Here is a 22,268-nt window from a genome sequence, read left to right on the forward strand (position 1 = left end):
AGTCTTGTTCTAGGGTAGCCTAGGCTACAGTGTGAGACTTTGTCTCACAACAAAGTAAAACCCTCCCCAAAAGAGAAGTTGTTTTGGTGCAGGCCCTTGTCAGAGAGCCCTGCAGCCCACACCTGTACACACAGACTGGATTCTGTCTCCTGTGCTCACACTCTGCTCAAGCCGCTGCTGGAGACAGAGGCAAGCTTCAGGAAATGAAGGCCTGGAGAAGATCTGCCCGGCCAGGCCCAGGCACAGTGGTCCTCACAAAAGCCCTCATTTACACACCCACCTCCTGAGCTCAGACCCAGCTTGCCCAGCTAGGACAGGAGTTCTAAAGTCAAAAAGTGCAGGAAGAGAAACTGCTCGTGTGGCCACGCCCGATGCGTGGGAACTCTTGCCACCCCTCTGCAGATCAGCTCCACGGCAAGCAGGGCAGGGCCCTGGGGAGCAGGTTCCTCTGCCACAACTGAAGAGCCTTTGTGTCTTGTTGCTGAGCTTGGGCTTTTGCAGCCCTGTGACGTTGTAGGGGGGCTGGTCCGACGCTTGCCTTGCTGGCTCAGCACTTCTGAGAAGCCAGGTCGCCCCAACTACATCGCCTATGTTCTATTAAGGAAACTGAGGTCCCAGAGACCTGTGTCTTGGACCCTGACCATATAGGGTGGTCAGGGGGGATCTAGGCAGTGATTAAGGTCGGGGCAGGGAAAGACTCATTGTGTACCCTAAGGTGTAAGAACCCCCCTTCTGTAGGTACAAGTTCTATGATTTCTGCAGCCCTTGCCCCCTACTCTTTTCTCTTCCCACTGCACACATAACAGCCTTCCGTAGGCGCTCCAGCCTGAGCTCACTAGATTCCATTTCTGACCCCAAGTCAACATGAGGCACCTATGAGTACCAGGGCTGGGTATTGGGATTAGCTTTTGTATCGTTTTCAAAGGTTTCTGAGGGTATTTCCCAGAAGATCACCAACCAGAACAAGGTCCCTAGGGAGATAAGATTGAGCCAGACTCTGGTTTAGGGTAGGAATTGCATTAGGCCAGAGGGGCTACTAGTCTGTTCTTGGGCAGGTGACCTAACCCCTCCTGACCTAGTTAGTGGCAGGTTGCCCAACCCATTGAGCCCTCGTGCACGACCATGTCATAAGTTCTACTCTATAATCCGCAGGGGAAGCTTTCTTATTGCTCGGGTAACCAGAGAGTCAGCAGATTCCCCAAACCGTGCTGCCTACCATGGCAGGCATAACGTGATCAACGCAGCCCGAGGTCAAGGACATCCCTGCTTTTCCCTTGGTAGCTAGATACCCATTGAGTGACAGGATAAACACTCCGCACAAATGTAGGAAATAGTAATGGGTACAGTTGCATGGGTTCCTAGTAGAAATGCCCACCAGAAAGTCAGGAGTGAGAACCATCTCGGTGTCCCAGAAAAGGGGGCCTATAGCACCCCGTTCAGTGCCTCGTGCCAGGTAAATGATCAGTAAACATTTGTTGATTGAAGTCCCAGAAAGGGAGGCCTACTGCTCCACAGATAATGTTGTTGGTGATGATGACAACGATGATGGCGACAGCCAACATTATTTTGTGCTGGTGCTGCTTTCTGAGTTTCCCATGTACTCCTTCATCCCATCCTTACAGCAGACATTAGCTATTAGGACCCCCGTTTCTCAGATGTGTACCCTCTGTGTAAACTGAGTCACAGAAAGATCGAGTCATTGGCCCACTGGAAGGCACAGAGGCAGAATGCAAACTCATATTGCAGACTCTTCCCAATCCCATCGCACACCTCAAATAAGGGTGCCAGAAAGGCCATGCAGAGCTTGGGAGCCACCCATGTCGTTTTCCAGACCGTGAAGCTGTAGCAGGCATGGAGAAAACTGAGCATGCTCTAAGACCTCCCTTCCTGACACCTGCCGCTGCAGGCACCCACCAATCCTGTTCCTTTTCTCAGGCTTTCCACCCAGCCCCTCCTTTCCATATTCAAGGGTGAGCCCTTTTCCCTTTGAAAGCCACCCAGTCTAAGAGCTAGATACTTAGATCTGATTTGGCATGCTTAGTCCAAGCCAGGGAGCCCCCACAGAAGCTTGGGAACCAGGTCCCTCAGGCTAGAGTGTTGAAGCGGGGTCTAATTGTGCTAATCTTCCCCTCTCAACGCCAAGACACTGAGGGCTTTACCCTTAATACTCCAGGAGCCCCACATGCCACCCATGGACTACCTCCTAGGCTCTGTTAATAGCCAGCCATGACAGACGCCAAGACTAAATGTGAGCATGCCTACTACTGAAAGGTCCTCATGTCCCCACCCAGTCCATTGCAGGACCAGAAAGGGCCAGAAATGCCTTTGTGTACAATGAGGGGACACCAGGAATGCTTCTCTCTTCTCTCTACACCATGAAGCTGCTTTTAGGAGAACCCAAAGGAGAGAAAAATGGCCTCTATCCAGCGTAGACTTAGGGAAGACACACACACACACACACACACACACACACACACCTGCTTTGGCACAGAAACCTCCCAGCTTACATGGGGCATCATCAGCAACCTCCCCTCCTGGCACCAACTTATCCCTGAAGGGTGAGGTCACTGCTTGGGAAACAGCACAGGAATATCAATCAGTCTGTACATCAGGGCCTCCCCTCTGCCTGCCCCACAACTGCAGAAGGGATGAGAGGAGACGGGGTAGTGGGACTCGGTGGGCCATGTGTTCCTCCAGGCCCACCATACCTAGCACCAAGATGCTTCCTGATACCTATGCCCCTTCCCCCAACTCTCACGTTGTGGCCCAAGCCCTCCCAACTGGCTTTTCCAGTTCTTGGCTTTATGTGGCGCAAGTTCCCCAATTATGCCCACATTATCTCAGCTGCTGGGCAGCCTCCAGCAGGCTTGGGGAGTGGAGGCTGGAGGAGCATCAGGGAGCACCCATTTGTCCTGTCAGGGAGGATGGAAGAATTAATTGCTTGCCAGCTGACCAGTCAGCAAGAGTGCTAGACCATCTGACCCACTGACCTCCTCTCAAGCTGCTTCTGGGTAGGGTGTGGGCGGGGCTGCTGTGAGACAGAGCCAGAAGGATACGGGAGACCCAGGCAGCCAGCCTGCTCCTCTACAAAGGCAAGGGAAATGACTGTTAGGGTCTCACAGTAGGCAGAAATTCAGCCCCCAACTATGTGCCATACACCCTCCTCACCTCGTCTCACAGCTCCCCCAGCCCCCAGCTGCTTGAGGGATCTGATACTTCCAAGGGCCGGTGGGGGCAGGGAGGCAGGAACACCCAATGTGCTCGTTAAGACTCTAGTGTGAATGGCAGAAAGAATGGATATGTATGAAATTCTCCATGCCAAGAACATGGCTTGGGAAAGCCAAAAACATGTCTTCGGCCTCTCTCTCTCTCTCTCTCTCTCTCTCTCTCTCTCTCTCACACACACACACACACACATACACACACACACCTCTCCTTTTCTCCTTTCCTACACATGCCTCCCAAGGTCTCACTATGTAGTCCACACTGGCCTTGAACTTAAGACCTGACTCTGACTCCTGAAGGCTAATATTACAAGTACATCCCACCGTGCATGGCTCAACATGGATTTGCTGAGAGCATGTTATATACTAAGCCCCTAAGATCCCACGGTGAATGTGATCTCTGGAAGAGTGGAATGGGAAGCAATGTGCTGAACTGACCGTGAGCTTTGGGACCTTCCCAAGAACCCCCACTTCTCCATTCACACAGAGGAGGCAAGGGGAAGCCCCAGCTCCCCACTCTTGGATCCCAGGCCTCTCAAAGCCATCCTCCTGCCCCTGCATCAGCAGAGGTACTAATGGTACTCAGTAAAATGAGGATGTTGGGTATAAAGAACACAAATATAGTCAATCACAGGAAGGACAGACTTGGAGATGGACAAAAGTGGAGGGCAGAACCTGGCCTGGGGTGGTTGTCTCAGGATAAGGGTCTCAAAAGCGAGGACTCTGTAGTGGAGACTGGAGGGAACGTATGCCTTGCCACCCGCTGCCCACTCCTTCCTGGGAGTCTCCATTCTCCTGGCTACCACTGCAGTTTGCCCAGCAATAAATATTTGCTACACTAGAGAAAAGAAAACACGGAAGCCTGCTGTGTAAGCCAGATGCTGAGCTGGGCTGGGCCTTGGAGACTCAGGAAGGGAAAGAACTCCCTGCAAGAGTTCCTAGGCCAAGAGAGAAGTCAGGTATACACAGCCGTATTCTGAGACAGGGAGGCTGTACTGGGAGGAACCTGGAAGATTGAACTGAGAGCTTCCTAACAAAAGAACCTGAGTGGTTCCTCATAGGAGCTGAAGGGGAGGGGCCTCCCTCTGCCGTTCGTCTGTGCACCTTCTCCAGTTCCTGCCCCCGCCCCCTTGCCGCTTCTTACCTGTATGCTGTTTGGTTCCCCAGCAACGGGTGGGAGAGAGAAGACTGGATCATCTGGCTCATTTGTCAGATGAGGGAACCGAGGCCCAGGAAAGCTCCTAGCTAGAGCTCTGCTTGGATAGTAGAGCTTTTGACCCTCAAACAAACAAACAGCATGCTAAGTTCGTAAGGTGCCACCACTTACATCCTAAAATTCTAGAGGCTGAGGTGGGAAGATGGTTAGTTTAAGATCAGACTTAACTATATAGTCAAAACTGCCTTCAGAGGCATCTTGTGAGGGCAAGGGGAGACAGAGCTTGAATGTAGCTCAGTAGTGGAAGACTTGCCAAGCATGTCGTCTCCGTCCACAGAACAAAAGGGAGAAACTAGCATGTGGACGTATGTTAGTTACTAACATGGAACACTGACCCACATCACTAAGTGAAAAGCACCATTTGGACAATCTGTACAATATGATTCTGATTTTTTTAAAAATATATATATAGGGAGGAGCTAGGGAGATGGCTCACTGGGTAAAGTGCTTGCCATAAAAGCATTAGGACCAGAGCACCTACACAAATGCCAGATGGGCATAGTGACCTGCCTAGGAGGCAAAGATGGGATCCCTGGGGCAATCTGGCTAGCCAAATTAACACCATCTGGGTCCAACTGAGAGATCTTACCTAAAAATAGAAGGCAAAGAAGCTCATGCCTTTTAATTCCAGCACAGAGGAGACAGAGGCAAGCAGATCTCTGCAAATTCAAAGCCAGCCTGGTTAACACAGCGAATTCCAGGCCAGCCAGATAGTAAGACCCTGTCCAAAGAAAGAAAAATATGGTAGAAATCAATTGAGTAGGATACTTAGCATCAACCTCAGACCCTCGTGTGCATGTGTAACACACATGCCAAAAAAAAAAAAAAAAAAAAAAAAAAAAAACAACCCACAGATAGTAGCCAGGCATTGTAGTGGCATTAGTGGAAAATCACAGCACTCAGGAAACTGAGACGTCGGCCTGTGATGGTGCACACCTTTAATCCCAGCACTCAGGAGGCAGAGGCAGGTGGATTTCTGTGAGTTCAAGGTCAGCCTGGTCTACAGTGTGAGTTCCAGGACAGCCAGGGCTATTTTACAGAGAAACCCTGTCTCGGGGAAGGGGGAAGGAGAAGGATGCTGAGATATGAGGATCATGAATCCAGGGCCATTCTGAGCTACAAGTGAATGGTGTCGTTGTCTTCGTGGTATTTTTCAGAATTATCTAGAGTGAGATTTTATTATTAAATCCATTTATTTATTTTATGTCTGTGTGTATATGCTGTGGTGGGCACACGGAGGTCCGAGAACAATTGAAAGGGGGTCTCTTCTACCATGTGGGTTCTGGGGATCAAATTTAGGTCATCATCCTTGGTGGCCAATGTCTTTATCCACTGGGCCACCTTAATAGGTGGTTTTTATATCGGGTAATTAATTCATTTTGGGGGGATTCTAAATGAGTTTCATTTGTGTCTCGGGTTGTCCTGGACCTTACTATGTAAGCCGGACTGGCCTCAAAGTCTCATAGCAATCTTCCTGCTTAGCCTCCCAAGTGCTGGGGCTCTAGGCGCAAACCACCAGACCCAGTGATTGTTTTCATAAAAGTAATGACTGCTGTAAAAGTTAAGAGCAAAGGACAGAGAATGGTAGGTGTGGGGAGTGGTACCCGTCACTGACCACTTCCTGTCTTCCCGTCCACCAGGCACTCACACGCAGATGGTGCAGGTGAACGACTCCATGTATGGCTTCATCGGCACAGATGTGGTATTGCACTGTAGCTTTGCAAACCCACTGCCCAGTGTGAAGATTACCCAGGTCACGTGGCAGAAGGCCACCAATGGCTCCAAGCAGAACATGGCCATCTACAACCCAACTATGGGCGTCTCCGTGTTGCCTCCCTATGAGAAACGAGTGGAGTTCCTGCGACCCTCCTTCATTGATGGCACCATCCGCCTCTCCCGCCTGGAGCTGGAGGACGAGGGCATGTACATCTGTGAATTTGCCACCTTTCCTACAGGCAACCGCGAGAGCCAGCTTAATCTCACTGTGATGGGTAAGGTGCCCTGGGCCTCTTTCCTTTGCCTGTCTAAAGGGGTTGACCATCCTTAGCATGTGCCCCAGTGGTCCCAGACACCCCTGTTGGATTGGCATGTTCCCATAGCTCTAGGCATAGTGCCTCTCACTTGACTAGCCAGACTGTCCACAATTCCCAGGATTGGGGATGAGGCCTTAGCATTGGGCAGGGGCAGTATTTAGGTTGAAGCCTCCACCAAGGGACGTTGTGTTGGAGACTAGGACACAGGCAGGTGCATAGGACACCGTAGTAAGGAAGGAAGCTGCTTGGCTTGATCATGCCAAAACTCTAGAAAGTCTAAAACAGGACTGTTCGTGCTGCAAGAAGGATTTACTGGCAGGAGGCACTTCCCAAGGGAAATTCTGGGAAGGGCTTTGGCAAAGTACAGCTGAGAGGCAGGGGTGACGGGCAACTTCAACTGATGCCATGGTGTTGTGCCCACAGCCAAACCTACCAACTGGATCGAGGGCACCCATGCAGTGCTTCGAGCCAGGAAGGGACAGGATGACAAGGTCCTGGTGGCCACCTGCACCTCAGCCAATGGGAAGCCTCCCAGTGTGGTGTCCTGGGAAACGCGGCTAAAGGGCGAGGCAGAGTACCAGGAAATTCGGAACCCCAATGGCACAGTGACAGTCATCAGCCGTTACCGCTTGGTGCCCAGCCGGGAAGCCCACCGGCAGTCCCTGGCTTGCATCGTCAACTATCACCTGGACCGCTTCAGGGAGAGCCTCACGCTCAACGTGCAGTGTGAGCCAGGGCCGGCCCCTCCCACCCCACCCTCTGCGGTCTGCCTTCCTCTTCTGTCCCCTAGTCTCTCCCCATGACTTTCTCCTCCAAGATGCTGCAATTTCCCCATCCTCTCTTTCTGTCACTGTGTCCTCCTTCTAACCTTTCCCCTTGCTGCTTTTGCTCTGAGGTCTTAGAATGCCAACTTGCCTTTCCTTCCAGCTGCTCCTGGGTCTCTTCCTTAACTGTTCCTTCTATCTCTTCCCTGCCTGCTCCCTGACCTCACCCTCTTCCAACATCCTCCCTTGCCCCACAGATGAACCTGAGGTGACCATTGAGGGCTTTGATGGCAACTGGTACCTGCAGCGGACAGATGTGAAGCTTACATGCAAAGCAGATGCTAACCCCCCAGCCACCGAGTACCACTGGACCACGTGAGTGCTGTGGGCTGACCCATCCCCTGAAAATACCCTTTGCTGAACCTCACACCTCCAGGGAGTAGGGAGGATTAGAGCCTAGGCTCAGATTTTCCCATGAGGGTTGATTTAAGAGATCCCACGTACCCACACAGACTGTGCACACACCTCTGCATATGAGTGCTAGGGTTTGGGACTAATAATAATCATGCCAGCGGGGGTGTTCCTCCTGACCTGCTTCCCTTCACTCACTAATAAAGGATTTTGTCACTTTTCTTTGGTGAATCATCCTACCCCAGTGCCCATTATTTATTTTTTTTACCAAGGTGTCCCCTGGGAAGCTGGTGTTCTGGAACACCCCAGTCTTCCTTTGTTCCTAGTCTTTCTGTACAACAGCCCCAGGTTCTCTGGGTGGAGGCAGCAGTGGACACCCGTGTTCCACTATCCCATTCTTGACTTTACAGTCTGGTTCTTGACCTTCAGAGGGGAATCTATCCCCGCTAGCCAACTTGAACATCTCGAACCACCATTCTTTCCAGAGACTAGGTGGGACTCAGGGTGTCGGGGGAGCTAAGGAAGTTGACATGGATGGCCAGAAGTCAGCAGCTAAAAGTGAGTCTAAACCGTTTTCTAGGAAGTAGAGGACCCTGGCAGACCCTCCCTATCAGCCTGCACTTCTAGGCACAAAACTGCTTTAGAAGGTGAGGGTGGGCAGAACCTTCTTGCCTGTCAGCGTGTACCCAGAGCAGCTGTTGACCTTACTGAAGAACAGCTAACAAGGGAAGGATGAAGGCTTTCTGTATTTGGCAAACTCCTAGACTGTTCCCCACACGAAAATGTCTTGAGACATTTCCAGCAATGGCAAGATGATCAGTAGGAGTTCAGCTGTGCCTGCTTTCGCATCCAAATAGCTTCTCCCAATGCTCTTGGCCTCAGTGGCCCCACCAAAGGAGAACTAGGATCAGGACCCAGGTGTCCCTGTTGTCAACCCACTACCAAGGAGACACAAAGAGAAGCCACAGGAGCGGTAGAACAAGCACTCTCCTGAAGCCTGCAGATCCAGCTGGCCTCTGCTCTGCTGCTTCCTAGCTGTGTGCCCTTGGCCTTGAATCTCAGGTTTCATTTGTTAATGGGGGAGTGGTACCCATCTGCCTTGAATAGGTTTCAGTGGCATGATGCTCAAACATGAACTGCCAAGCATGGTGGCCCAAACCCCGTCATCCCAGCACCAGGGAGGCCCAGTCAGGATTGCTGCAAGTTCAGAACCTACCTGGGCTACGTAACAAAACCCTGTCTCCAAACCCATGAATTCCTGAATAATAGAAAACTGAGATGCAAGACACTATTGTTGTTCCTATTTTCCCTCCATTCCAAACAGTCCCTAATACATGCACTCAGCAGAAGAGCTGGTGGATGCCCCGGGGGCTGATTCTTGGAGCTGAAGAGTCCTAACCCTTCCCTGTGTCTCCCAATACCTACAGGCTGAATGGCTCTCTCCCCAAGGGTGTGGAGGCCCAGAACAGAACCCTCTTCTTCCGAGGACCCATCAACTACAGCCTGGCAGGAACCTACATCTGTGAGGCCACCAACCCCATTGGCACCCGCTCAGGGCAGGTGGAGGTCAATATCACAGGTAGGAGTCTTTGCCTCCCCTCCCACTCCCCATCCTCCGGTTCCTCCATAGCCACATCCGCTCCTTTCATTGCACCCGGTGGGAAGTTTGTGACTTTGTACCCCGCTTGCTTCTCTGCAGCTCTGGCCATGGTTCTTTCTTCACACTTTCCTCTTTGCCTTATGGGGAGGGGGCATTATAGGGTGCAGTCAGAGTGACCTTTGGGGGGCAGAAGTGCTATTTCCAGCAATGGCTGAACGCTTGTACGAGGGAGTCCTGCTGGCTTGGTGGAACAGGTCTGCAGGTGGGCTCACATCCTCCACGTTCTGCAGCTGGAGTTGAGGAAGCCTGGAGGGCTGCAGGGCGAGGCTCGCCTCCAGACAGACGGGAAAGTAGAGGCTAGAGTGAGCAAGCACCCTGAAGGCATTGGATACCGAATTGCTCTTTTCCCAGATCTTCCTCTGTCATTACAGGAGGGGTGAATCAGTCAGGGGAAATGAGGGCTGTGTTGCTCCACAGAGAGGCTTCACCTGGGATGTGACCTGAGTGAGCCTCGTCTGTAAAATGGGGGTAGTGTGACCTGCCTTGAAGGAAGGGCTGCTGTCCAATGACACATAATGCAGGTCACAAAACCTAGCACAACCCAGTCTGTCAGTAAGTGGCCAAGGCTCTGTTATTATTGTCGCGACCTCCATCATTATCATTGTCATTAATAGGAGCATCAAAACAAATGCACCAAGGAGTAAATTGCCACCAAATTGCCACCAAACTTCAAAAGGGGGAGTGTTTTCAGTATCAGACCTGAGCTGGTTGCAGAGTGAGAAAGTAACACGAAGAACCTCCAAAAAACAGGAAGAGGCGTGGCACTGCCACCAAAGGACAGGATGTAACGTGCACAGCGTGATCCTGGGCTTCCAGGAAACGAGGCAGTAACGTAGTCTAGCTAGACACAGGTTTGGGGGCGCCCTGAGGACATCATCTTTGAGTACATTCCAAACACAGCTGCACAGAGAGCAGCTGGAGCTATCCAGGGACCACCACACTGGGCTGTCCTTGGGGCTGTCCTGTCACCTAGGAACGAGAGTCTATGGTCACTTGCTATTTTCTTCAGCACCCTGCCCCTGACTCTGAGAATGTTTATAGGAGTAGAGGTGCCAGGGTTGGAGCCTGCTAATAGCCAAGGTCACCTGCCAGGACAGGGACAGACAGCAGAAGTAGATTGCACCACACTTCCCCCTTCTGGGACAAGTTGGAGACATATAGGGTCCAGAACTCTGGCCCTGAGGCTGTGGGGTTGGATGAGGAAATGCACAGCTGCCTTCTGTGAGGAGCCATCATACCAAGTGTGATGAGCAGTGTTACCCGAGGGCCAGGGATGTGTCCGTGTAAGGACTCTTCTTGGCTGTGTGACTTTGAATAAATTCTTTACCTCTCTGAACCTCAGCTTCCCGATTTGTAATGTGGAGGTAGTCCAACTTACATGCCGTTGTCCATGTGATCATGGAGCGCTCCCTCCAACAGGACACCAAAGCCACCGCAGCATCCCACCCTGCCACCCAGGAACTCTGCGGGGCGGGGGGGAGGGGGAGCTGATTGGAAATTTGGTGGAAGTAAGGAACCCAGAAGCATCCTCCAGCATGAGAAGACTGACCAGAAACCCTGCTAGGGCAAGTATGCCCAGCCTCAGAATCACAGCCAGCAGGAGGGTGCATCCTCCCTTCTCCAAAAGCCCAGGAGCAGAGGCGATGGTCTTGAGGAAGGGCTGCTCCTTGAGGCTCAGATGTAGGAGCAGAGAGGAGAAGAAGGAAGAAGAGACTAGCCATGGGGAGGAAGCTGCCGTGGGTACCCGGTACCTGCTGTGTGACCCGATCAGGTCTATCTAGTCGGTGGTGTGTGCTCGCCTGCACATAACATCTAGAGTGTGTTTGAGGATAGGTGGTCTAAAACAGCCCAGAGCTCCGGCTGGAAAAGGGTCATACCATGCCAGTTCTGTTATTAGTCAGGAGCCAAGAGACAAGAAAACCTGGCACTCCTGGCTCTCCTGATGGGCTCAGTAGCTGTGTGGGTCAGCCCCATCGGGAGCAGCTTCCAGCCTTTTCGAAGGATTCAGCCAGATGTTTGAACCTTTCCAGTGCTGTTGATTCTTTAAGTGGCAGGCGACCTCATCACCATTTCCCCCACATCAGCAAGTGGCCTCTGCAATCCCTGGGGACCACCCCCATGAGCATAGCCGGGCCCTGTGTTCCCAGCCCCACTGGTCTGAAGGCAATGCATGAGTGAGAGGGATAAGTGGGGATTTAATATTTCATTCTGACTGTCCTTTTAGGTCATAGCTTTGCCCTGCGCACATCTGGAGAGTGGAACAAAGAGAAACTGGGGTGGGGTAGGCAGGGGGCACACGTGGAAGGGGGGATGGAAGAAGGACGGCCCATGATGAAAGCAGCATAGCAGGGCTATGTTCGGATTGCTGCACGGTGTCACTAGGACTAGTCAGTCGCTGTCACAGTGAATGACCCCGAGTGTGAAATAGGCCCAACTGGTTACAGGGATAAGAAAGCTGTAGAAGCAACCTAGCGGAATTTGTGGGTGCATTTAACAGTGTCTGGGCACTCAAAGAAGTCCATGTCCAAGGCCTTGTACCGAGAAGCAGTTTCAGAGTGCTGGGTAAGGGATTGCACAGCATAGTAGCTAGAGGACCTACCTTCTTCCACGAGGGCTAACACTAATGGTGGGGAGGGGTCCAGGATATGGCCTTGACCAAATAGGATATAGCTTTCCTCCCTAGGGGTGTTAGGAGGAAGGTGGCAGATTGGCCTATTGCCACTCCCAAGAGCGGGGCAGGGAAGCGACTCAAGCTTAGTGTGTCTGTCCCAACTCTTACTCTCGGTGAAGTTTGGGCTCGTCCCGTGGGCATGCCAGTTAGGCCAGTTCTTTGGACCAAGGATGGTGGGCCTTCACAGGGAGTGTCTCTGCAAGTGTGCATGCCCAGGCATGAGTGTGGGTGTGTTCCTCTGTAAGCATGTGTAAGCCAGTGTGAGCAGGCAAACCACTGTCTGCCTGCTGAGTGTGCAAATGGAAGCCTGGGGCTATGCTGAGGGCAAATATGCCTGTCTCCAAGCCAGCAAATGGCACGTGTTTGGGAGTTACGGATGCAGCTGAGTCCATACCTCTGGGAGTTCCTCTTCCAACTTGCAGGAGCCCCAGCAGACAATGGAGGAACTACACAGCTGCTTCAGCTGCGGGAAGACAGCAGGGTTTCTCGGGGGTATGACCCCAGGCCTTCCCATTCTCCCTGTGGCTGATCTCATTGCATGCTGGGAAATGTAGTTCTCACAACTTCCTGGCCTGATCTGTTGTAGGTCATTTCCTGCCAGCTAAAACATTCAACATTGGTTGTGGAAGCATGCCCAGGCATTTTCTTTGAACCTAGAGGTTAGTTCCAGACTATAAACCCTAACTCCAGTTCACCTCAGATCAACCCAAAGCCCCTCACACTGAATCACCCATCTTAGTCTGGGAACTATGGACCCAGAATGAGAAGTCCCACTGCTCTGAGGTCCTGTCCATCTCAGAAGCCTGCAATTCTTCAGAAGCAGAGCCAGGTGGGCCACTTTGTAAGAGGATGTGAGAGGGGCCAACTGGGCCCCCAGCAACAAGAGCAAATGACCCCAGTGCTCAGTTTTCCCCTCTACCCAGCTGTGGCCCTTATGGTTCTGCTTCTGACATAGAGACTATTGCTGAGTGTGACAAATGGAGGGGTGAAGGAGAGGGGCAGGATGTCCCTTTCCCCTGCTGGCACATGAGTTAGCCATCCCTTTCTTTCCTCGCTCATTTGATTGATGTGTTTATTTTGGCCACGTAGCCATTCCTCTGCTCTACCCAGAACCGACACTAAAGTAGTCAGAATAATATGGATTCCCTTCGGTCACAAAAAGGCCCACAGGAACAGTAAACCTCCTTAGAGCTTAGGAAAAATAAAGTAGAAGACCTGGACGGAGGAGCTCAAAAGTAGAGAACCAAGTATAACCCATCCCTAAGCCACTGCTCTCCTCCTACCCCGACTCCTATGAAATGAGGTCCCCAGTGTGTCCCAGGCCCACGTTATCTGTGACTGTATGCTTTCCGCCACCTGGATGAGCCTCACTTTTAAGGCAGAGCCATGGCATGAGAGAATATGTTCTTTAACTTAACAGAGATTTCATCGTCATGTGTTCTAGGCATTTGGGATAAATCAGTGAGTAAAATAGACCAGACTCCATCTTTGTGAAGCTTATGGGATCCTGAGGGTAATGTAGGGAAAAGAAAGGTCACTGTGCAGAAGATGAGGGACTTGTACGTTGCATTTTTAAAGATGGTGGGTGGGGGAAAGTTTTCATGAGTAGGTGATGTTCAAGCCAAGCCCTGAAGTAGGTGATGGCGTGAAGCCCCAGTCCATGGCAAAGAGCCCTCAGCCTGCAGGAAAGCAGAACAAGATGGTATCAGAGGTGGAGCAGGGCACAGGTCATGGAGAACATTCTAGACTCTGTGACTTTGGCATTCTTTGAGGGGAAAACAGTCATTAGGGGCTCTGGGCAGGGTAGCGGTGGGATGTGACTTGCACATTGATGGGATCTTGCTGGCTGCTGTATCAGATGTAGTCCTTAGGAGCCAAGGGTGGAAGCAGGTGGCCATAAATCGTCCAGGTGAGAAATGGTGGTGTCTTGGATGAGGGTGGTTGGGATGGAATGGCGAGAACTGGCTAGATTCTAGATTTATTTCAAAATATAATTTACAGAGTAGTTTGGGGCACCGACCATTCTCATCAGACAGATGATACAGCAAACCCTGTCATTCTGTGATTAGTGGGGTCAGGAAATCCAATCTAGCTGAGTTAAATGTAAGAGCACGGTATTTTTCATTGGTTCTTTGCTGGGAAAGCAGGAAAGTAACCACGGTAGAACTTCTGTTATGCACAGTGGTCATGCTGCAGTGAGTCAGCCCCAGAGGATGAGCGGCTCCTTCCCTCGGCCCTTCTCTTATCCCAACTGAAAGGGGAATCAGAACCAACTGTGGCTAATCCTAATTTGCATTTATTAGTGATGAATTTTTAATTAATGAATTGGAATCTGAAATTGTTTGAAATAGAGTAAAGGGTGCAGGCAGAGTGGGTGGTGTGAGCCAAAGCTTGTTTGTGAATAGGGACTCACTTGAAACTGGGTCTGTAATCCCAGCTACTTGGGGAGCTGAAGCCAGAGGATCACAGGTTCAAGGCCAGCCTGGGAAACTTAGTGAGATTCTATCTCAAAATGTGAAGTAAAAGAGAACTAAGAATATAGCCTGGTGGTAGAGTATTTGCCTGGCTTTGTGCTGGGATCTATGTTAAATCCTTAGTCTCACACACACACACACAGAACCCACTTAGATAGCAAGCATAATGTGTTAATCATCTTTTCGTTACTGTCATAAAATACCTGTGATAATGAATTTAAAAGGAGGAAAAGTTTGTACTCCTTTGATTCCAGCACTCCGGGAGGCAGAGGCAGGCTGATCTCTGTGACCACATAGTGAGACGCCTGTTCTGGTGTGGGTGGGGTGTGTGTGTGGTGGCAGTGAATTAATTCTAGCATACAGTTTCAAAAGCTGTAGCCCATGGTTGTTTGACCTAGGCTTTAGGGCCTATGATAAGAGCATGGAAAGACTGTGAGGTGGAGTAACTCATTCATTCTGTGGAAGCCAGCAAGCAAACAGACAGGGTCCCCATATCCCTTTCAAGGGCACCCCCCTCAATGATCGGAATTCGTCCCAGTAGGTTCTAATGATACCACCACCTCCCAGTAGTGTCATGAACTAGCAACCAAGTCTTTAGTATCCAGGCCTTTGCTGAGGACAGTCGTGAAGTTGTGTGATAGAGGCCAGGTTCTAAGGCCCAGCAGGCAATCGCGAGTTGCTGCCGGTCATTGGGATAGAGAGTGCCCATGAATACACAGTGGAAATTAATCTGCTCACTCTGAGTGGGACAGCTAAAAGGATAGAGACCCAGTGAAGGTAAGAGGCCCGAGAATCTTCTACAAACAGCCAAATCCAGAGAGGAACACTGGCATAATAGAGGGAAGAGTCAGAGTGGACAGATGCTGGTGGCACTGGGAGCCCCAGTGGAGGACTGGTGGATGAAGAGGATGAGGAAGGAGGACAGACAACCGTGTTGGAGCAGGTGGGATTTGAGTTGGTGATTCCAGAAGTTTCTCAACTCTATAACCCTAAACGTTAGTTCCCTGGGATGGTCCTATGAGGAGGAAGATAGGGTCAAGCTTCAGGAAGCTGGGAATTACTCCATCCTGGATCTCTCTCAAAGTCCAGCAGGGTGTGGGAGAAGGCGAAGGGCTCCCGTGTGTCATCTAAGCCAATGGTTTTCAGAGTGTTTATCCTACTGGTTTTTGCTGAGCTCTGAGTCAATGGCTCAGGGTCTCATGGGGTACAGTTTGGGAATTGTATCCCAGAAACCTTCAGAGATACAGTTCTGCAGCTGAGTGAGAGCTGTGTACTTGAAGTGGCTTGGCACACCAGGAGGATCACAGTTAAGTCATGAAATGGAGAAGAGCTCTGTCATGAGCAAAGACAGAGGGGGACAGAGGTCCAAAGACAAAGCCTCCACTAGGAGAGCTGGAGAAAGCCCAAGAGGGAAAGCCAAGGACCCAGGGAGTCTCGACGCAGCAAGCTAGGGGCACAGTTCAGAAGTTCTTTATGGACACCTTGCTTACTATCTTGGCTTCTCTAAGACCAAATCATCCTTCCAGACAGGGCAAAGTCCAGCCTCCAAGAAGCCTTTTCTGAGTACATGCCACAGCGTTCTCTTTCTCCTACCCTCCTGAGCCCTTTATGGCCAGCTTTCTATTGCCTGCTTGCTGCTGAGACTCCAACCATGTCATTTGGTTCCATAGCAATGCCGTGACTAGAGAGAAAGATATTTGGGGTATATTTGCTAGCTGAATACGGAAGTAGACAGGTAAGGGTGGGCCAGGAGTGGTGGAAGCCTGTAACCTCAACATTCAGGAGGCCGAGACAGGAAGATCTCAAGTTCAAAGCCAGCCTGGCCTAGTGAAGCCTTGTTCCAAACCAACCAAGCAAAGAAAGACATGGAGGTGGATGCAGAGGATCCGATCTGAGAACTGAAGGAGGAGGCAGGCTGAGAGTACAGATGTGTAAGGTGCTTCCTTTCTAAGGGCAGTGAGCAGATGGGACCCAGGAAACCAAGAGGAACTTGAGACTGCTCCCAGAGACTGTTGCAGGGATAGTCAGTCAAGACAGATATCAGTAAACATTTACAGACCATCTCCTCTGTGACCTACACTGAGTACACACTGGTGACAAACGGGGAACCCAGTCCCCCAGGCTTGTGCTTCTCTCCACCAGCTCCAGGCTCGGGAGCATCTGAGTGGCCACAACTCAACCATGTGATCTCGGGCAAGTGTTTACCCCCCTCTGGGGCCCCCGTGAGCCACGGGAAAGCCTTTCCCCCATTCCGAACCTCCGCCCTGCTCCTGCCTGCTAGCCAACAGCACCCCACACACTCACATGGGACCCATGGGAGGAGTAGGATTCCGATGAAGTGAGTGATGCTGAATTAGGGAGTGAGCCAGCTGCAGCGGGCTCCCAGGAACAGACACATGGGTCCAGACAGGCATGCTACCTTGGCCTTGGCCCTCCTGGGCCAGGCTGGAGAGAGGACTGACTGGACAGCAGCTTGCCCCAGCTCCTTACCAAGGCCAGTCATGGTCTCCAGTGCCACCCTGTGGTAGTGCTGGGAACCGTCTCCCTGTGTCTTGCCCTGGGACCTCTTGGCCTCTGGCCTGGTGTGGCCTGACTTAGCCTTCTCACATCCACCTCCCAGGCCTGGGAGACAAAGGAGAAAAGGAGATTACAGGGTTGTCCAAAAAAGTCACCCGCCTCACTGTCTCTTCCTTCCAAACTCTTTTAGTCTTTCCCCCACCTTTATTATCTTTTTATTTCTACTCTGCCCACATTATTGACCTTTCTTTTCCTTTTCTTTCTTTTTCTATTTTTCCTTTTTCTTTTTTATTTTTGGAGATAGTTTTATTCTATAGCCCAAACTGGCCTTGAACTTATAGCAGTCCCCCTGCCTTAGTTTCTCAGATCCTGAAATTACAAGTATGAGTGATTATGCCTGGCTCAGTCTGTCCTCATTATGTCCTTATCTTTATGCACACATGTGTTGTGCTTGGCACGGCCTGTGAGCCATTAAACATGCTCATACATGTGTATGTTCCTGGTCTGTAATACACATGTGGGCCTCCACAGCCCCGTTCTGCCTGTCCTTACTTTGTGTTAACCATCTGTCTCTTTGGTGTCTCAACCCCATAGCCCAACCTGGCAATTCCAACAGATCTCCACCTTGCTCTGCAGGGCAGGAGCACTACCAAGAGTCACAACCCTGGTCTGTAGCACACTGGCAGATGACTGGCACTTATAGGGTATCTATTGAGCCAAAAGTTAGAAACCCAATTTCTGTATGTCCAGAAGGCAAAAGAAACCAGTTCTGGAATACCTACTAGACTCCTGGTGTTGGGACAATGATGTCTACCTGTCAGGCAAAGGGACATTGGTGACATGTGCACAGGGTTTATTTTTAAAAACAACCAAAAAAGCAGCAATACTATATCTCATTGGCTAAGTGGCCTTGGGTAAGTTAACCTCCCTAACTGTCTCCTGCACTGAATAGAAATGAATAGCAGACCAGCCTTAGAGGGTGGTGGCGGTGAGGGGCACACAGTTGGGTACCTGCAGATGTGCCCCTGCACCATGATGGAATGGAATAGGACTGGCACTACCTCCAGGGATGGTCAGGATAGAAGGCTGGGTGCTCTGGGTGCTTTAGCTGCCTTAGCTGCCTCTCTCCTCTCGCCTGCCTTATTCTAGCGCCCAGTGCTGCAGCTGATGTGACCTCAAGGAGGTGGGGTGCTAGGAACCTCTGGAACCAGGACTGCTCAAACACGGGGTGTGGACATCCTGTCCTGAGCCTTTCCCTCCCCTGCTTCCCTACACCCCCTGCTGACTTCTGAAGAGCAGACACTGACTCTGTCCCCTCCATCTCTTTTCCTCACCCAGAGTTCCCCTACACCCCGTCTCCTGAACACGGGCGGCGTTCGGGGCAGGTGCCCACAGCCATCATCGGGGGCGTGGCAGGGAGTGTCCTGCTGGTGCTGATTGTGGTTGGAGGGATCATAGTGGCCCTGCGCCGGCGCCGGCACACCTTCAAAGGCGACTACAGCACCAAGAAGCATGTATATGGCAATGGCTACAGCAAGGCAGGGATCCCCCAGCATCACCCGCCCATGGCACAGAACCTGCAGTACCCTGATGACTCAGATGACGAAAAGAAGGCCGGCCCACTGGGCGGGAGCAGCTATGAGGAGGAAGAAGAGGAGGAGGGCGGTGGAGGGGGCGAACGCAAGGTGGGCGGACCCCACCCCAAATATGACGAGGACGCCAAACGGCCCTACTTCACTGTGGATGAAGCGGAGGCCCGTCAGGACGGCTATGGGGACCGGACTCTGGGCTACCAGTATGACCCTGAACAACTGGACTTGGCTGAGAACATGGTTTCTCAGAACGATGGGTCTTTCATTTCCAAGAAGGAGTGGTATGTGTAGCCCTACCTTCCGGAGCCTCTGTCTGTGCCCACTTCTCCCTGGCTCCTACCCGCACGCCCCCTGCCCACCCCTACAGCCCACTGCCCCAGGAGCTCAACAGAGACTTGACCAGCTGCCCTAAACCAGCCCCAAACTCCTGGGGAGACAGGGGAGCTCAGGGCAGACCCCACTTGGCTTCGTTTTTTTATTTCCACCCTCTCCCACCCTTCCCTGCGGTGTTGTGTTCGACTGTGACTTTGGTGTTGCTGTATCTTTCCTTTAAGGACCCCATCCACTGCCCTCTGTGTTGGGAGCCCTGTTCTTGTCTTGTGTACTTGGGCGTCCCTCCAGGGTTTGGGGAGCCAGTCCTCTCCCACCCCCCAACACTGGAATTTGTTTGTGTTCTCTTCATTGGGGAGGGAGGGCAGAGGGGGCTTCAAGATGAAGAGCACCCTCACCTCACCCCGTATGCTGCTCCTTTGCCCAATGTCCCCCCACTCTAAACTGGTGATGCAGCCAGGGCACCTAAAAGGTTATAGGGGAGTTCTCTGTGGTATCAGGGGAGTGTTGTCTGTGAAATGATGGAGCTGAGGTTCCTACTGGGGTCCTGGGCACTGTGTTTTCCTGGTAAGAGTGGCTTTATGCTTTCTCTGTTCTGCTGGCCTACAAAATGAAGTTGGCCTGCTGTCATATACTGCTTCCCTTTACTCCCAGTCTGTTCTCTACAGAGCGGATGACCCCAGCTGGACTCTACTCACAGTCCCTGTATGCCTCCTCCAACACATGCACACACACACCACTGGATCTCCCCCAGTGCTCTCACGCCCTGCCCAGGCTAAACACTGCCCCAGGCCCCACCCTCCTCTGCTCAGGGAGGGATCAGCCCACAGAAGCATCCAGAGACAGAGAGGATGAACCACCCAGCTGCTGCCGCTCTAAGATTTCAGTGTAGCTCCAACCTTTCCAATGGTGACGTTTTTCAGATTTCTCTTCATCTGTCAAGTGCTAGCAACACTTGACTCTTCTGGGAAGTCGGGGCTGGGATCCCAGGAAGGAATTTGAGGCAAAGAAGTATTTATATGGCGAGGGCGTCCGCACGGAAGCTCCGCAAAACACAATCTGGTAGACTGCAGGGGACTGCTAACGTCTCATACAGGAAGGCCAGCATAGATGTCACAAGTCTCAAGGAAAGTGCAGGAGCACCTAGGAACCTGCTGCTTGTCCACAGTTTCTACCAGTGCCATTCTGAGGTGAGGTGGACGATGAAGGGCCCTCCCTTGAGTGCATGGAGAAAGGCTCTCCCAGCTCACTGTCCCCAAGCTCAAAGTGCCTCAGTTTCTCCATCTGTGCCCCGAATTCCCCACATTCTAAATGGGCATGCCTATGCCCTGGGGTAGGCAAAGTGGGCTGCGAGAGGCCTAGGGCCTGCCTGGGGTCTCAACTAACTCAGCCCAAGGTGACACTCTGAGGGATAGCAGGTGTTGGGGAGAGGGAGGCAGAGCACTCTGTGCCCCACGGGCACTGACCCACCCTGCCATAGGCTTCCTAAGGGAGCCCCAGCCCTTGCCCCACCCCGCTCCCTGGTGCTGCTATTGAATTCCCAGTCCAAGCGCCATCTCTGGCACCCCTCAGCCCACCAGCTGGGGCCATTTCGCCAGGCCTTCACTGCCCTAGTCCCAGCCCAGGCCGCCCAGTAGCCATGTAGCAGAAGTCTGAAGCCATGCCAGCCCTGTGGCGGCTCTCCCCTCTTGGCATTGGGGACACTGGATGGGGTGGAGTTCAGGAAAGAAACTTCTAGGGCCTTTCTAGCCACAGGGCAGAGGAAGATGGAGGAGCGGGCTGCTTCTCCCAGCAGTATTAGTGACCCTCCCATGTCACAGCACCTCTCTCCTCCTCATGCCAATTCTAGCCCCTCTGCTTGGTCCCCTTACTCCCGAGGCAGGAGGCATTTCTGAAAAGACTCACCCTCCTGCACCTCTCAAACCTTCCACTCTCACCCCTTATTCCTTATTTCGTGATGTACTGAGGAGGCCCTGGGCCCGGACAAAGCACCTAAGCTCCCCTTTAGACACCTGCATGCCTTTCCCCCAAGCAAAGCACAATTTACGGGGTCTGCAGCAGGATCCAGGATCCCAGCTGTGGTGCTGCTACCAGGCAGTTGCTACCTGGGTTAAGAGAGGAAATGAGGCAGGCATCAGTTGCTGGGCCTAAGGAGCAGGGGCTTTCTTGGCGCTGTGTTTGTTGCAGGACAGTGGCGACATCCAGCTGACCATGGAAGGCCCAGTGCAGCAGAGCAGAGGGCATTCCGCTTCACCTTCATGGCTCCAACCCAAGCTGAGCATCTGCCTTGCTGCACAGAGAATAAACTTGGTGTGTTAACTGTGCCAGGGCCTCTCCATTTGTCATCTCTCATTGCCCTCCCTCTGCTGCCCCTGGACTCCTGTTTCCCTGCAGATTTTGATATTCTGAGTCTCATTTACCAGAAGACCCTGAAAAGAACAGCAGCACACATCAGTGAACACATGTCCAGCACACTGGCGCTCACCTTTCACAGACCAAGCACAGGCATGTGTGTGCACAAGTACACACATGAGGAACGAGAAGCCCTTAGGAATGCTCAGGCCCAAGACAGTGGATGGGGACCCAGCCTTAGGAAGGTGCCCTTTGTGCCCCAGTCACTGGTGCAATAACTTTTCTGCTGCCCTTGAGGTGGGAGAATCAGAACTCATGTCTGGTGGGTGGGGCCGCCCTGAGCCCAGCAGACACCACATTCCCTTTACTGGGAGGAGGGGGGTGCTCCCAGGCCTCTGGGGGTCCAGGGAGAGACTTCCCCAAGCCTGACTGCCAACTGAAACACCCTCTCCTAGTGAGGGCAGGTGGCTCAAGCTGGCCTGGGCCAGAGGCACCCAGAAGTGAGGAATCCAGTCTCACCGATGCTGCTTTCTGTCCCTGGCTGTGAGGAATGGGCTTGGGATGGGGGGGGTGAGTTTTGTTTTTATGTTAACCAATGGAAACAAAATCCAGGAGAAGCTGCCACCCTTACCGCTGAGTGTGGCCAGCTTCCTTTGCTTCAATTTCTTTGTCACCGTTTTCCTCTTTGGTCCTGGGGGACAGCCCAGCAGATTCTCCTGGTTCTGACCTGGGGAGGGGGGTGTCCCACCCCCTTTTACTTGTATTAAAAAAAAAGATGGGTTGAAAATGTACTGAGAAAAAAAATGTACTTTTTTATAAATAAAGTGTTTAAAAACAAGTCCATTTGCATCCTGTCACTGAAAGTAGGGTTTGGGCAAAGCTAGAGAAGATAGCCTGACAGCAGAGAGGATGCAGGAACACTATAGATAACCAGAACAACTGGTCCTATGACAGGGACTCATTGAGGTGCCCCATCAGCCACCTTGCCGGCATCTCTGGTTGAGCACCGGTAGGCTGCAATGGC

At 52.0% G+C, this 22,268-nt stretch overlaps 1 protein-coding gene across 1 annotated transcript in view; it reads left to right on the plus strand.

The window, feature by feature from the left end:
* Positions 1–22,054, plus strand: part of Nectin1 (nectin cell adhesion molecule 1) — a 61,958-nt gene extending 39,904 nt beyond the window's left edge. Inside the window, exons 2-6 of the mRNA XM_057767959.1 lie at positions 6,081–6,431; positions 6,897–7,199; positions 7,495–7,612; positions 9,076–9,227; positions 18,309–22,054. Coding sequence (XP_057623942.1) covers positions 6,081–6,431; positions 6,897–7,199; positions 7,495–7,612; positions 9,076–9,227; positions 18,309–18,853 — 1,469 coding nt within the window. The 3' untranslated portion in view covers positions 18,854–22,054. The remainder of the gene's footprint in view (positions 1–6,080; positions 6,432–6,896; positions 7,200–7,494; positions 7,613–9,075; positions 9,228–18,308) is intronic.
* The last annotated feature ends 214 nt before the right edge of the window (positions 22,055–22,268 follow it).

Source organism: Chionomys nivalis, chromosome 4, assembly GCF_950005125.1.
Source record: "Chionomys nivalis chromosome 4, mChiNiv1.1, whole genome shotgun sequence".
In the NCBI taxonomy this organism is placed as follows: Eukaryota; Metazoa; Chordata; class Mammalia; order Rodentia; family Cricetidae; genus Chionomys; species Chionomys nivalis.